The sequence below is a fragment of the Aristolochia californica genome, unplaced genomic scaffold (assembly GCF_029961685.1).
Source record: "Aristolochia californica isolate CCGP_79_NKW_82.1479 unplaced genomic scaffold, dmAriCali1.0.hap1 SCAF_16, whole genome shotgun sequence".
NCBI lineage: Eukaryota > Viridiplantae > Streptophyta > Magnoliopsida > Piperales > Aristolochiaceae > Aristolochia > Aristolochia californica.
In genome coordinates this window covers 2,257,180-2,273,162 of record NW_027181837.1, presented here as the reverse complement: position 1 = coordinate 2,273,162, position 15,983 = coordinate 2,257,180, and the positions used below count along the sequence as shown (strand labels likewise).

The window sequence follows — 15,983 nt, the reverse complement described above, 5'->3', positions numbered from 1 at the left end:
TTACTCTTACCTATTTAAAACCTTTTATTATCGATTTAAAATATTTATCTATTGAAAACATTATTCAAAAAAAAAAAATTTATAGTTTAAAAATAAAATTTATTGGTACACTTTTTATTACCTTATTTTTAAAATAATAAATTATTAAAAAATCTTACTTTAACCAATTTAACACCTTTTATTATTGATTTAAAATCTTAATTAACTAAAACTTTTTGAAAATTTTATTTTAGTTTAAAAATCAAATTTATCGATACACTTTTTATTACCTAATATTTAAAATAATCAATTATTCAAAAAATATATTAATTAATTAAAAAATCATACTCTTACTTATTTAACAACATTTATTATTTGAAGAAAAAAATATTTTAGATTTTAAAATTTTTATTTATCGGTGCACATTTTGTTACCTTATATTTAAAATAATAAAAAATAAAATAAGTATTCTAATTAATTAAAAAATCTTACTCTTACTTATTTAACACATTTTATTATGATTTAAAATAAGTATTAATTGAGAAAATTATTCAAAAAAATTATTTTAGAGTGTAAAAATCAAATTTATCAGTAGATTTTTTATTACCTAATAATTAAAATAATAAATTGTTAAAAAAAAATATTGATTAATTAAATATTTTAAGTCTAATATTACTTAGTTCACAATGAACTTGTATTGAAGTGAAGAATTGAATTGAACTTAAATAAATTGATTCAACTTCAACTCATGTTTGGGTATTAGTGTAAACGAGTTCAAGTGGCTGGAAAACAGATTCCAGTGTTAGTGCCCCAGATGAATTATAGACCTAATATGGGACAAAAACGAAACATATTTTATTAGTAATAAAATTCGGTCTTCAAAAATTACAAAGCTATTACCCTTCAAGAATACCAGCATAAAATGGAGTTCCCGTCATGTTCAACCACCAGCTGCCCTGGATGAACTCCTTCACAGTAAACTCGGCCACCTCTGCCTCCTTCAACACATGAAATGCCGGCCATTTCACTCTTCCCGTCACGTCTGCACTAGGCCCGTAGTTCCCAAATTCCGCCAGGAAGCTGGACTGCACAATCGTCTTGTTGTCGAGGAGGGGCAGGGCCCAACCTTCTCGCTCGATGAGGTCGTCCAGGAAGGATTGCATGACTACTATCCTTGACCGTTCCTTCACCGGCCGACCCAGGTAGGTAGGAATCACGTTCGCCTTGGTATTCCCGGGGGTCGTCGTGATTGTGCAGTTTTGTATGACGGTGCCGGTGATCTCGTGCCGGTCGAGTCGACTCTGGAGGACCAGTATGTTTTCCCGAGCTCGTGGAGATTCTTTTACAAGGATCTGGCAACTTTGGAAGATGGCGACGGCGTCGCCGTGGATTATGTCGTCAACGCCGGAGATTACACAGTTTCGATAGAACTGGCGGTGGGTGTAGGTCATGAGGGTACTGTGGTAGCCGTCGATTCGGCAGTTGTAGAAGACGGATAGATCAGATTCAACCCGAAGAGCCACTGCCGGACCTTTTGTTGGCCCTGCCGTGTTCTCGAAACTCATGTTCCTGGCCATGAATGCCTTCCCTAAAACGACTGATCAACCAAACGCAACCATCAGTATTGAGCAAGAAAACTAGCAATCTAAGTGGTGGAGCAACGGAGGTTTGTGAAACTATTTTTTGTTTTGCCACATTCAGGTGCATTATACGACTCAAGATCATGTCATGGTGAAATTGTTAATGGGAGAAGAGGAGCGGAGACGTACTGGCAGTCGCTGTGGCATGGGTGGAGAGCCCCTCACTGGCGCTCTTGTTGCCGGCGACAATCGTCAGCTTTGTTCCGTCACCATACATGGTCACATACTTCATTTCGTCAGTCACCGTTATGACCTCCTCGTAGATTCCCCGCTTCACGTAAATCTCAAACCTATCATCCCTGACCTTTGGTACCGAATCCAGAGCCTCCGTGATCGTCTTAAAATTCCCCGTTCCATCCTGTGCCACCACCACGTCCGGCTTACCCTTTGCCGGAAACCAAATCTGATCCTCCTCCTCCTCTTCGTCCAACAGCCATCTCCGTCCCCCAGGCCTTGGCACCTCTGGGAGCTGAGAAGGCGTCGGCAGCCTGGCCGGCGGAGGAGTGCCAACTTGCGTCGCGTACGCTGTCCCCGGAGTCCCGGCTGCAATTGCCAGATTATTCCTTGTCTGCTTCGTGGCGTTGGTCAAAATGTCCGTCATCGATTTCACCTCTTCCCCCACTTGGCTGGCTAATCCGTCGGCGCACGTCTGCTCGTACGCCGTCGAGGCGCTCAAGGCCGTGAGAATTTCCAACAGCTGGTACGGTGAGCCGTCCATCGTCATGGAGTCGGTGTCTTCGTAAGATAGTTGCAAGTCCTGGAGGGCAGATAACAGATGCTCCTCACAGTCCACGAAGGCCCGCCTCAGGGTCCCATCCAGCCCGCCGCCATTGACGAGCTCCTGCGAGTAATTGTACGCTATACCCACATCATTAATGGCTGCCCGGAGGGAGTAAAGCGTGAACGTTTTGGGCGTCATTTCGGATTCAGATTGTCCCACGGCGTACCTCTTGATGCTAGCCACGCACACATCCTCAAAATCAGTGAGCTGACAGAAGGCATTGATATGGGAGTCGAGGATAGCATCTTCATGGCCGGCAGAGTAGTCGGTAGACCGATCGTTGCCTAAAACGCCGGAAAAGCCGATGAGAACCATCGTAGCGAAAAGAACGACGGAGGAAACAGCCAAGATGATCTTTTGTCGCCGGGATCGCTGGAGCTCGTACGCGACCATCTCCGGGTTGGGAGGATCCGGCTCGATGTAGGAATCATCCTTAGGGATCTGAACAACAGTGATTTCTTGGGATTTTGAGACTTTTCTGGACATTTGAGGTGTTAAAACTCCTGAAAAAATTCAGTCCTGGAGGGTTAGGCCATGCAGATGGAGATCCCTCCTGAGTTCCGTAGGAGAGGAGAGGGAGGAGGGACCCGCTGTGCATGACCCAGAGAGCGGCTTCTGCAAATTACCTTCACTCTGCAACTTATTTTCCTATTTTTTAGGTTTTAATTGGCTACAAGCGAATATTAAATTAAGTTGATGAAATTTTAATTTTATTAATTTTTTTTTTATTTCTAATTTCGGTGTGGATTCTAGGGCCTATGTCAGTTAGATTTCAGTTTGGTTTTTGTGGAGGCACAATGTTTTCCGGCTTGGACATCATATATTTTTGTTTAATTTGAGTAACCTATTCAACTGAATTACACTATAAATTCATTTGAAAAATTCTTAGTAAATGCCATTGTATAATATATCTTATACTTGTGAGTAAATGTATTGTATTATTTATTTAACGGCTATATAATTTTTTAAAATTTTATTTCTTTTAATTTTTTTTGCTTAAGATTTATTTAATTAAATATTTTATTTTATTTACTTTAATTTTTTTTAATTATCTGTTCTTATCGAAATGCATTTTCATCCCGAAATGTGGTTTTCTCCTCTTCCCTTTATTTTATTATTTAATTTTTAATTTTTTTGGCGGGGAGGGGGCGTTTTAGGGTTTACTGTTACCTCTGGGACAAATTATGAGAAGAGGAGAGGTTTGAGGCTCTTATTTATAGTTGTGAGAGGAGGTTTATAATGACTATAATGCCCTTAGGGTTACAAGCTTTATAATAGAAATGATGGAAGTGAACATACATCGTCTTACATAATTACCCCCTTATGCCATCCTTTTGAAGATCACTTTATTTATCCCATTTGCCACCTCTAGATGTGGGGAGGAGTTCTCTTTGTTTTTACCCTTTGTGTCACCCTTCATAGGTGCCTTCTAACACTCCCCTTCAACTTGGTGGTGAGAAGACACTTGGTGCTCATAGTGGAGAGAACTTTCGAACTAACTAATTTTGTAAGTACATCTGCAAGTTAGTTGTGAGATGAGACATGTTTGAGAGACTTATAATACCTACTTGCAGCTTCTCTTTGGCAAAGTGAATCAACTTCGATATGCTTAATTTTTTCTTGAAAGATTGGGTTGGAAGCAATGTGAATTGCAACTTGATTATCTTAGTGGAGTTCCATCAGACCATTTTTGTTAGATCCCATTTCTTCTAGGAGGAATTTGATCCATAGAAGTTCGCTTACCACATGTGTCATAGCTCGATATTCTATCTTGCCACACATTGTTTTTTACTTTTCCATGTCACAAGGTTGCTTCCAACTAGCATACAATACCCTGAGGTGGATTTTCTGTCATCCAGAGATCCAACCCAATTTGTATCAGAAAAACTTTCAATGTTGACCGTGATACTTATATAAAAGCCCTTGTCCTGGGGCTTTCTTCGAGTACCTGAGGATTCTTGCTAGGGGTTGCTAGTGAGAGACTTGAGGTTTGTGCATGTATTGGCTGACAACACTAACTGCAAATGAGATATTTGGTCGAGTCACTGTAAGATACATTAACTTTTTTACTAGCCTTTGGTATTTGCCCACATCAACATCTTCACCAGAGCCTACACATAATTTTACATTCGTATCCATTGGAGTGTCAGCAGGGCGACATCCCATCATTCTTGTGTCTTTCAGCAAGTCAAGAACATACTGTCTTTGTGATAGGATAATTTCATGCCTGGATTAAAGAACTTCAATACCTTGGAAGTACTTGAGGAGTCCCAAGTCATTTGTCTTGAATTCATTGCATATCTTATGTTTAATTTGATTTATGCTCATAATATCTCTTCCTGTCAGAATAATGCCATGTACATACACAATAAGTAGCACCACACCCTTCTTAATATGCTTGACAAACACTATATGATCCACAAATCACCTGGTCGATCCGAATAAAAGCATGGCTTGACTGAACCTGTCAAACCAAGCTTGCGGAGACTAATTTAACCCATATAGGGATTTCTATAAACGGCAAACCAACTTGCCCTCAACGACATAACTAAGTGGTTACTGCATATAAATCTCCTCCTTAATATATCCATTAAGAAAGGTATTTTTCACATCGAGCTGAAACACCGACCAACTAGAATTAGTAGTAAGAGATATTTGTTGAATTTATGGAAAAGATAAATACTACATTGACTGATTATAATCAGAGTATGTGAACCTCTATTTATAATAAAGGAAGATAGTATAGTCCAATTACAATAAAACTACCTTTGTCCCAACTATACTCAAACTCTAACACTTAAAGATAAGTCCTAGCATAATTAAATAACTCAATATAGATAAAAGACAAACATAACTTAAACTAGAACACTTCTAGGACGTGACCATCGGATAAAGATGCCTTTGTGAGTCCTTCTTGATCTTCCAACTAGCTTGTGGTTATCTTTGTGAGTCATTCTTGATCTTCTATCCAGCTTGTGGTTATCTTTGTGAGTCATTCTTGATCTTCTATCCAGCTTGTGGTTATCTTTGTGAGTCCTTCTTAATCTTCCAACTTATGTGATAAGGATGCTAGCTCGTGGTAATCATAGTGGGTTATACTTCTTATGGGCTTGGGTCCATCTTCTAACACTCTTAGATATGTGGGTCTTCCTTGGTCATGTGGGCTGGAACCCATCTTCCAACAATAATAATAAGCATACTGAGTTGAGTTTGGTGATGGGGGAGAAGGTTTCTTCATAGTCGACACCATAACACTGAGAGTAGCCTTTAGCTATGAGGTGAGCTTGAAGGCGGCCACAGAGCCATTAGGGTAATGCTTAACAATGAAGACCCATTTACAACCCACTGGTTGTTTCCTGAATAGGAGGGGAACAAATGTCCAAGTCATATTTTCATATCGGGTTGCCATTTCTTCATCCATCGTCATTTTCCATCCTAGATGTTGAATTGCCTCTTGATAAGACTGAGGAATATAGGTAGATGATATGGACGCAAGGAAGTGATGACAAGATGGAGATAATTGATGAGTAGATAAAAAATTTGGAGATAGGGTGAGATATAGACTGTCTTGTACAAGACTTCAGAACCTTCAGAAGGGCAAGTGGTCGAGTATCAAAGGGAAGAGAAAAAATGAGGGGAATAAGAAGAAGTAACTTCTGAAGTAGTTTAAGACTCTATAGGTGAGGTGTCAACCAATGCTTCGCGGAGCTAAAAAGATAAGTTATCCTGACCATGAGTTGCAAAGTCTTTAATGGGCATAACAGCCTTAGGAAACTCATGTGTAAGAGAGAAACCGGGTAGGGCACTACTGGACGAATAAAAAGGTTGCTCTTAAAATAATGACACATCTCTAGATATGAACATTCTCTTGAGTGAAGGATTATAACACTCACATCCTTTTTAAGTACGAAAGGACCCCAAAAAAATACATTTAAGTACACCCAAATACTTTCATGGGAAAGGAAAAATGTCTTCAGTAGGAAAGAGACAGGAGAAGGGTGATTGATCATTTAGAATGAAAGATGACAACCTATTGATGAGAAAGCATGTTGTAAGGAAAGCATGGGGCCAATAGAAGTGGGGCACATGCATATGTTGAAGAAGGGCCGGAGCAACCGCAAGAAGGTGTTTATTTTTCTCTCAACCACACAATTTTGTTGTAGTGTGTAGATGCATGAGGTATGATGTATGATTTCATTATTTTGGCAATAGAATTGGAATTCTTGTAACATATATTCTTTTGCATATTAGAACGGATAACCTTTAAGGTGGTATTAAACTAAGTAGAGATCATAGCACAAAAGGATTTGAAAGTAGTAATACTTTTGATCTATCTTTAAGTAAAAATAACCATGTAACCTGAGAGAAGTTATCAACAAATGTAATATACTTCTTTGAATGAGAAACCTTAGATATGTTCAAGAGTCCCCACACATCCATATGGATTAAATAAATTGGAGCAACACCTTTAGTTTCTCCTTGAGGTAAGTACTCTGTTGGTGTTAACTCAGTTGACAACTTTCATAGTTCAAATGATAAATGGATTGTAATGAGGGAATTACTTGTTTAAAGGTCTCTAGAGGTGGGTGACCTAGTTTGTTGTGCCATTGAAGGGCATTGTGTTGTGAACTGGTTGCAACTGAGACTACTGATTGGTTGAGTCAATATAGACCTCCTTGTTCATGACCTCCACAAATCACCTGTTTCGTCTACAAATCCTGAAAGACACAACAAGTAGGAGAAAAAGTAATGGAACGGTTAAATATTTTTTTAATTGGCTGATTAATAGAAAATTTAAAGGAAATTGAGGAACAAAAATCACATCTGATAAGTGTAATGTGGTTACAGCATACAAGGGGAGATAGAACTCAGAAGATTACCATTACATATCAAGTGCTTAGAGGCCCCAACGATAATAATCCAAGATGGAGAGGGTGAAGCAACTGAGATCATACCTAAGATAGTTGTAGCTACAATAGTGAAAGAGGTCATGTTCGAGGGAGATATTATTATATTCTTCATCCGTTGTAGTAAATCTTAGTCTTTTCCGGATATAATTTTTTGGCCTTTGGATGTGTCAAGTTTATTCTCTAACTTATCTCCATTATTGGTAGAAACTTGGTTAGTTGTACCTCAGTCTAGTTTCCCAAGGATTTTCCAACAAGTATCAATGATGTGACATATTTTTTCACAATGAGAACAAGTTTGATTTTCAGATCAAGATGAGCCTTGCCCATTCCTACCACCTCTTCCACGATCACCTCGATTATTTCCATTGAAATATGGGCCCAAGCCCACACAACCAAAAGAGGTGGTCGATGGACTCAAGCCCACAAACCATGAATGGCCAACACAGTAGTAGCATGATGGTAAATAAAGAATCATCTAATAAAGATGTTATTGATATAATTAGTTTAAGTTTCAAGAGTATAATTATAATATTATAATTTATTCATCTATAAATTGAGCTTTAGGGGAAGGTTTGGATACATTTGCATAACCTTTTTCTTCCTCTTGTTTTCTCCCCAATATGTCATTTCTTCTTTTCTCCATGAGCTAATCCATGAAATCCTGAAAATCAACATGGTATCAAAGCATTGAGTTTCAGGACTCACAAGTATGGTTTTTAGGATTCTAGGAACATTTTTTCTTTTCTTTTGCTCATATTGCTACATATGTTCCTCTGTTCTATAATGTTTTGTCTAGTTGTAGACATGTCATCATTCCTTCAACCTCCTTTGCTTTTTTACTTTTGAACTTAGAGACTATTGGCTCTTTTTTGCATCTTTACCAGTTAAACCACTGTGGGACAAGCTAGAAACATTTAACATAAAAAAATTGCAAATCTCCATCTCAATTTCGTCGTTTTGTTGAATCATCCCGAGTGAAGCATATGGGCAGGTGAAGTCTTGTCAGGTTTCCTTCTTCTAGGAAGACAAGAACCAGGAAAGTCACATCTGGCTGGTCTTCATTGTTAAGCATAGACTATATTCAAATCCTTGAGGGAAGAAAACAATATCTAACCCTTTCAATAGAAGATGCAATATTTTTTTTGTGTATCAAAACGGGTTAAGTCGACCTAGTTGGGAAGTTCTCTTATCATGGTGAATTTCAGGTCTAGGAAAGGCCTGGATTTTGTTAAAACCAACGGCCTTGAATCTTTGAACAACTAAAGTCTGGTTGGAGCCCCACAACTAATCGAAGAAATGCAGAGGTTTCACATTGAGAAGGCTTCATGTTGTGCATCCAGTAATTGAGTTCCAATAAATGAGTACTATTGCAAAGGAGCTTCCTCTACCATAAAATGAGTTGACTTGGTCAATAGTTGTTGTCGGGAACAACGACACCAGACTCCACCGAGTCATCTTGTTGTCATTGCCTCTCTGCTAGTTAACAACAAATTTTGAAAATTCCTTCGTTGGCTCGTCTCCTTTGATCCAACTTATTTTAGCTGTTAGCTCTTTGCTTTCTAGGAAGTTACTGATTGTTCACGGAGAGAATCTCGAGCCACAGGTTTCTTTGAAACTCCTCATATCTGAATATTTCTATTGCCTAATTTCCTCTAAATATTCTTGGTATCTGATCGTCTCTTCACCAACATTACATTCAGGTGTTGGTTCTTATTTTGGAATGATTCTCTGCCAGATAGTTGCTACCCTTTTTCGAAAACTAATTTGCCACTTAATTTGAGATCTCTTGTTGTCCGATTGCCATCCTAGGAGCTACTATTTTTTTGGAAACTAATTTGCTACTGTTTTGGTGAGTTGTTTCCAAGTTTCCTTCGGTTGGCATGCTTGATTAATCTACCATCAATCACGATCTGATTTATTTGCCGAGAAATCTTCAATTCCTTGGATTATTTCCTCCATCAAAAACTTTCTGAAATAACCATGATTTTTTTTTTATCTTGGGAAATAATTGACTGGCATCTAAAAATAGCGCTAAAGATGATGACTTCTCAAGGCAAGGAACTCACATTGGCTACTAGATGAAGACTGGTTGGTTATCTCTGTTTCCACAGACTTGTCTTCATCACCGAGTCCATTACAACTTTCGACGAGGAGGAGGAAAAAGTTCAATTTGTATTTAATCTATTGAGACTCGATCCAGCGATATCGAGTTAGCTCGGGTCAACTCGATAGATCAACGTGACTCAACCCACTTGCTTATTGCCTCAGTTGTACGGGTTCGGGTTCTGAGTTCTATACCGATTTCTCCTTCGAATTGACTAGATTGGTTTGATATATGACTCTGCTTGACTCGGTCACTTGCCTCAATTTGAATCGGTCCCTTGGCTCCAACTAGATTTTTATCTTGAATAATTGATAACTTATTACTTGGTTAACATATTATTTGGTACACAACTTTCTGATAGACTCTTTACTAATTATTTTTTGTGTCCTTTTTAAAGACTTTCATTATTTGGTATGTGTTATTTGGTCCCAGGCCCATTTCTGCTACTGCTATTGTGTCTCTTTGTTTGAGACATAATTATTGAAGAAGAACTTCTCAGTTGCTAACTGTTGTCAGTATTGGTTATTCAGATGAAGAAGAAAGGATATGGTGGTCCCAACATATTATCTTTCAGTGATTCCTTATTACCCTCTTATTACCACTTCTGAGTAATGCCTATAGGCATACTACTTACAAAGGATGGGAGTGAACCCAACATCCAGCACGAGACAAGTCTATCTTTCGCCCAAAAGGTATTTTTTGAGCTACCCTGAGAAAGTGGGTAGAGTCTGTTCCCCATAGTTGGGCTTTGTATCGGATATATTCGTTACCATTTGCAATAATATGGAGATAATCCTGCCATAAGTTCAAGAGAGTTGTTAAACTGAAGGCACTTGTCGTTAAGGACAACTATTGAGTGTACTCATGGGGCTTTAAAAGCCCACTTTTAAATATTAAAATATGCCCCTCCTTTTGCTTTCGATGTTAAGGTAAAAATTATGATTGCTTGTTTTGTCTTGCATAATTTTACAATTTGCAAGGAGGATTACCAAGATATATTCGACAAAAAAAGATGATTCAAGTGATGAGTTAAGTGGAGAGTGTAATTCGGATAACATTTCTTGTAAAAGTGAACATTTCTTATATTAGACTTAGTGTTATTTTCTTGTAATGAGAAAACTTGTGTTATGTTTTTTGTGTTGTGTTGTTTTCATATTTAATTAATAAGTTGTGATAGTGAATTTAAATATTATAAAAGTAAAACTTGATTATAGGTGTATTTTGGTAATTTTAATATAATATTTTTGTTATTATTAAGTTAGAAAAATATAATTAATCTTAGTATAAAGCATTTTATTAATAAATTCTTTGTGCACTTTATGTGAGCACACTAACACAGAAAAATATTTTCTACTACACTTTTTGTTGCGTTGACTAACACAAAAAAGTACATTCTTTGAGGAAATAGATCACCCTGGAATTCATTCTTTTCCTGGGTGATATGGGAAAAGCAAATCTTTGTCAAAATCGGGTCGGGTTGAGTTGAATCGAATCGGGTCGGTTGGAACCTCAGTTTCTACCCACCCCAACCCCTACACCTCACGGCATTTCCTAACAGTGGATTTTCTAAAAGCTCCCAAGTAATTCTTCGTCTGTACCTCCTGTCGGTGATTTCTCCTGATTGTTGCTGGCGTGATGGAAAGTCTTTTGACGGAATCGCCAGAAACAGATCTTGTCACTATATCCTAATTTTTTTGGAAGATCGCTTCCTTTGACCATTCCTTTCACCTGATCAGGTAAGACCTGGAATTTTATGTTTTGCATATTTCGTTTAATAATCAATCTGCAAACTGCCTTCAGTTTGTTCGCCTGCTTGACAGAATCCTAATTTTCATAGTCGTTTTCTTCGGATTTCATTTTTGGTGTGCTTTGTAACAGTTTCTGCCGTACTCTCCTATGAGTACAGATTGTGGACTAATTGGGTTTTTGGTTCTCAAGGATTGAGAATGAAACAAATTAGTTGGTTACTTATGTCATTTGGGTCAATTCGTGTTAGCGGTAGTTCATATTTGAATATAGTTATTTAATGCCAGAATTTTTCGAATTCCTGTGTTCCTTTTGTATCCTGAAGGAACGTATTCCTATTTTCATCTTTTTCGAGATATTTTTTGGAGCAACCTTTACTAGCTCGAGGCAAGCTTCGCTTTATTACTTGTTTAAAATTCCAAGTATATTTATTTTTACCTGCATCACAGGACGTACCAACAGTTCTATTATAAAGATGGGCAACATTTGTGATTGTGAAGTGCTGAAATTGGTGCAAGTGGTAGCTCGTAATGATGGTTTAGCCTGCAAACATCTGCTTGTAAAATCTTGATGCATATATTTCGGATATAAAGCATGAACATTGTCAAAGGTGTTGCCGACCTTCTTCGAAGGACAGCTAGTGGCCAGCCTGGAGATGTTGCCTCATGGAAAGAAGATGAGAGACTTTCTGTTCCTTCTCCAAAGATTCTGTTTGGGTATGTTCTTTTGACAATTCCCTTCTTAAAGCAGATAGGGGTAATTGTGCTGTCATGGTGAAAATTAGATAACTTAGAACTGGAATAAAGTGAAATTTTATGTATGCAGTAAATGTGTTTAATTATTTTTTATAATTTTAACTTTAGATGTTTGTGTCATTATTAACAATGTGGCCCCATATTAGGCTGGCTGTAACAGGGATGCAACTCTTCTGTAATGGCTTTCTGTTTTGACTGCTAACTTTATATATGAATCCTTTTTAGCTTTTGAATCTAAACTTAATTTGGTTTCGTCTACTCCTAGTTGCTAAGGTGAAGATAACAATCATTAGAGCTTTGGGTGGAATTGACAATCCTTTTAGTATTAATTTTTTCTGATGAGCCATCATACTGTCAGCCACTCCCATCATTCCTCTCCAGGTTTCCCTATCATATTTGTCTTTTTGATCCTGAATGGAATCAGTGAGGGATCTGGCCCCTGTCAACTGGGAGCTGGGGGCTCACCCTGCTTCTTCCTTGGCCTGCCTAACCTTGATCTTACTAATCCCAAAGTCTAGATAATGAATTACATTCTCAATTACCTCAATGGAGTGTACCCTATTTGCAGTTCTATCATTGCATTCCTTCTACGAGGTCCAAACACCTGAAGCAAAAAGGTCCTCCACAGAACCTTCTACTGTACCAAGAGAGGTCTAGTTGACATTTGAACTATCATGTCCTGGAAAGATACGGGGAAAAGATGTTTAGGTTTTTTATCCAATAACCAACATACTTCATCTGTTCTTCTCGGTTTTGAGGAATTTTTACATATTTTTTTTTGTTTCTTCGTCTTATACTGCTGGAAGCACCACTCACATCATAGAGTCATTTTCTGGAAATAGGGTTTCTCAAAAAATCTCGTTGAGGTCCTTCGCTTTCGTGTAATTGTGTTTTTTGTGTTTTCTCTTTTTCATGTATGTATTTTTTTTATAAATTTTTTTGGGATGTATTCTCCTTTGGGAACCCCATGTGACATTTCTCTTTTAGTCTAATGTCGTTTGTGTTAGTTTTCAGAAAAAAAAGGGAAAAGTGTAACCATGTCATGAAACAGATGTTGAACTGCATAAGTTGGAAACATTTGAAGCTAAAGACCCTAGCTACTATGAGAACTCATCAATATTCACTAAGTTACTTTCCAAACAAAATAATAGGTGGCAATTAGATTTTTCATTCAGATAACGAATGGAAAGAATAAACAGCTTGAGTTGCATCGGAACAGAATAAAAGAGAAAACAGAGAATTTTCTTGCACTCACCAAGGTCACTCACTTGTTGGAATTTTCAAGGTATCAATGAACGCTTGCAGTAGTTGTTCGATGGTATTATTAGAGCTTATTTAGTTTACTTTATTTTCTAGGAAAATTCTTTCCTGAAGAATGTAGTTTCCTAGGGTTTTGGGCAGTGAGGACATGATTATAATTTATCATTTTATTTGTGTTATAAATAGGGGAGAGGAGTCTGTAAACCCTTATCTCTCCCATTTTTTTTCTTTCGTGCAAATTCCAACAACTTTATCTTGCAAGTGACCTTGTAGGAGGCTTCTTCACTTTAAACAAATTCAGGAATTTTGGTTATAGCATATTCTTGGTTCGTTTGACATTCTGGCATTTGTGAGGTGGACTCCTTTGGAGAAGGAGCCTTTTGGCAACACTTCGTTGTGGTGAAATATTATCTTTTGACTTTAGCGAACCATTAACTTTTCATGTTGTATCCCTACATTTCTCTTTATGCTGTACTTATTTTCATCTTTGATAATTATTTATTCACCATTAACATTGAACAAAAATTATTCATCATTAGAGGAAATAGAAAGTAACCTAATTGTTATTACCGTGTCATTACTTCTTATTGTTTTAGGTACTACTAGTTTTTATCGCTGCTGCTTATTTTGAGCTTCTAGAACTGGACCTCACTATTTGCATGAGTTACACTTTTTCAGGGAAGATGGTGATGAGCCTGTTCTAAGTAGTCTTTGGAGGAAATATGAGAATTCGGCCAATAAGGTATTTATTATATATATAATTTTTCTGAGAATGGTGTTATACTTTATTGTTTATGGGAGCAAAACCACATAATCCTTGATACACAGCACATACGGGATTACCCTGACGGTCACGGGAAGAGCATCTCCAACGGTTAATGACAGGGGTACTCTTTTGCTGGCTATCTGGTTAGACAAGCTTTTTGTTGAATGTGACACATGATTCCAATTTATCTGTTAGGATGTGAGATCTGAGATCTTGTCCATGTCAGCCTTGGTTCAGTCACATTCTCTAGTGGACCAGAGAGCAAAAATAGGATAGAGCTGCTTCTCTCTCTGGCAGCTCCAGTAATTCCTACAGTGCCATGGTTCCCAATAGAGGAACCATCAAAGTTCACTTTCAGCCATCTATCTGAAGTCACCTGCCATGTGGTAGTGAGGTGTTCTTACGTGATCATGAGTGCTTATGATGTGGTACCAGTGCCTTGTCATATAGCTGGGAAAGGTGGCCATTTTTTTGAGGGTGCTGTCATGTAGGATGGAATGGATAGTGTTCAATCCTGCATGAAGGTAGTTTGAAGAAGAGAAGAAGAGAAGAAGAAGAAGAAGAAGAAGAGAGATGAAGAATACGGAGTGAGGGAGGAGGGAAAGGTGCGTTTGAAGCAGCATCTTGTTAGGGATTAGAAGTTGACCACCAACTTGTTATATTAAGTGACTTAAGTAAAAAATTACATAAGAGTCAATCTTGACACAACTGCTGTCAGTATCGTCAATGGTGAGAGCTGTTAATAACCATTGCGCCAAAAGATCGACCTATTAGCGAAGGCGCAACTTGCATATTAAAGACATGCCCATTCCGACACTCCCACGCACGGGGAACACCCTGTACAAATGCAAATGCACAATCCCACCTATACGGGGACGGCCAAAGACAAAGTCCCACCTATGCGGGGACGGAACAAACGGGGGGAGTGGGACTCGAACTCGAGACCAACCTGCTCTGATACCATGTTACTAACCATTGCGCCAAAAGATCGACCTATTAGCGAAGGCGCAACTTGCATATTAAAGACAGGCCCATTCCAACACTCCCCCGCACGGGGAACACCTGTGTACAAATGCAAATACACAATCCCACCTATACGGGGACGGCCAAAGACAAAGTCCCACCTATGCGGGGACAGAACAAACGGGGGGAGCGGGACTCGAACTCGAGACCAACCTGTTCTGATACCATGTTACTAACCATTGTGCCAAAAGATTGACCTATTAGCGAAGGTGCAACTTGTATATAAAAGACAGACCCATTCCAACAAGAGCGAGAGGAGAGTGAAAGGAGTGCGAGTGAAAGTGACTGTTAGGGATGTAGGCGAGCGGATTGACGAGGCATGACAACAGATTCTTGACGGCAAGGGGTACAGATTGACACCAAACCAGGAAGAAGATCTTGGTTGGCAGGTGGTAACCAGAAGAAAGAAATGGCATGCGACAACGAATCTGACAAGATCCAGTCTTCAGTTATGAAACCTCTACCCTCAAGATTGACGAATTAAAAGACAACGCGGATAAAATCAATGCTATCAATAGAAATCTTTCATCCTTCATCAAAATTCCCGACGAGTGGTTTTCTCGTAGGATCGGAGCCAATCACTGTTTGCAAAGAAACGATCGAGCTTAGATAAGGTGGGATGCTGTTGCCCACTAGACCAATATTCCTGTGAGATTGATTTCTTCAAGTTTGCAACTTCCAGTGAAGTCAGTGAAGGATCTCATTGAGGAAGAAATTCTGGTTGCATGGGGGGATTTCTCACCGTAGAACTGGATAGCACTGAAGTCTCCGGCTAAGAGCCATGGGAGAGACCAGCAATGCATTAGGTCAGGAAGTTTGTCCTAGAAGGCTGACCGTGTCTGTATTACATGGGCCCATGAACTTCTGCAAGACACCAAACATTCCAGAGCTTCTATCACGGATCTGGAGGCCAATAGAATAAGCGTCATATTTGGTATATAAAAGGTCAATGAAATCGGAATTTTGGACGATGGGAATGCCCCCCAAGTGTCCAATACCCTTGACTGCCTTCCATTCAA

The 15,983-nt window shown here is 38.6% G+C and overlaps 2 protein-coding genes across 7 annotated transcripts in view; one reads left to right on the top strand and one right to left on the bottom strand.

Annotated features, from left to right (window-relative positions):
* Positions 1-875: 875 nt before the first annotated feature.
* Positions 876-2,886, bottom strand: LOC137953532 (putative pectinesterase/pectinesterase inhibitor 28). The gene is made up of 2 exons (XM_068800959.1): positions 1,749-2,886; positions 876-1,576 (listed from the first exon to the last, which is right to left on the bottom strand). Exons 1-2 carry the CDS (start codon positions 2,884-2,886, stop codon positions 876-878), a joined length of 1,839 nt encoding a protein of 612 aa, XP_068657060.1.
* An 8,114-nt stretch (positions 2,887-11,000) lies between these two features.
* Positions 11,001-15,983, top strand: part of LOC137953487 (BEACH domain-containing protein B) — a 113,644-nt gene continuing 108,661 nt past the window's right edge. For all 6 annotated transcript variants that reach the window (XR_011112385.1, XR_011112384.1, XR_011112386.1 and 3 more), the window contains exons 1-3: positions 11,001-11,150; positions 11,610-11,876; positions 13,854-13,917. Coding sequence is in view for 1 of the 6 variants with exons in the window: in XM_068800910.1 (XP_068657011.1) it covers positions 11,755-11,876; positions 13,854-13,917 (186 nt within the window). In the remaining 5 variants the exon portion in view is untranslated. The remainder of the gene's footprint in view (positions 11,151-11,609; positions 11,877-13,853; positions 13,918-15,983) is intronic.

What these genes read in the sequence shown, in the direction of transcription:
- LOC137953532 (XM_068800959.1), bottom strand. Translation starts at nt 2,886, where the DNA reads ATGTCCAGAAAAGTCTCAAAATCCCAAGAAATCACTGTTGTTCAGATC. An exon ending in CCATGCCACAGCGACTGCCA is followed by an intron (nt 1,577 to 1,748) that starts GTACGTCTCCGC and finishes TTGGTTGATCAG; the next exon opens with TCGTTTTAGGGAAGGCATTC.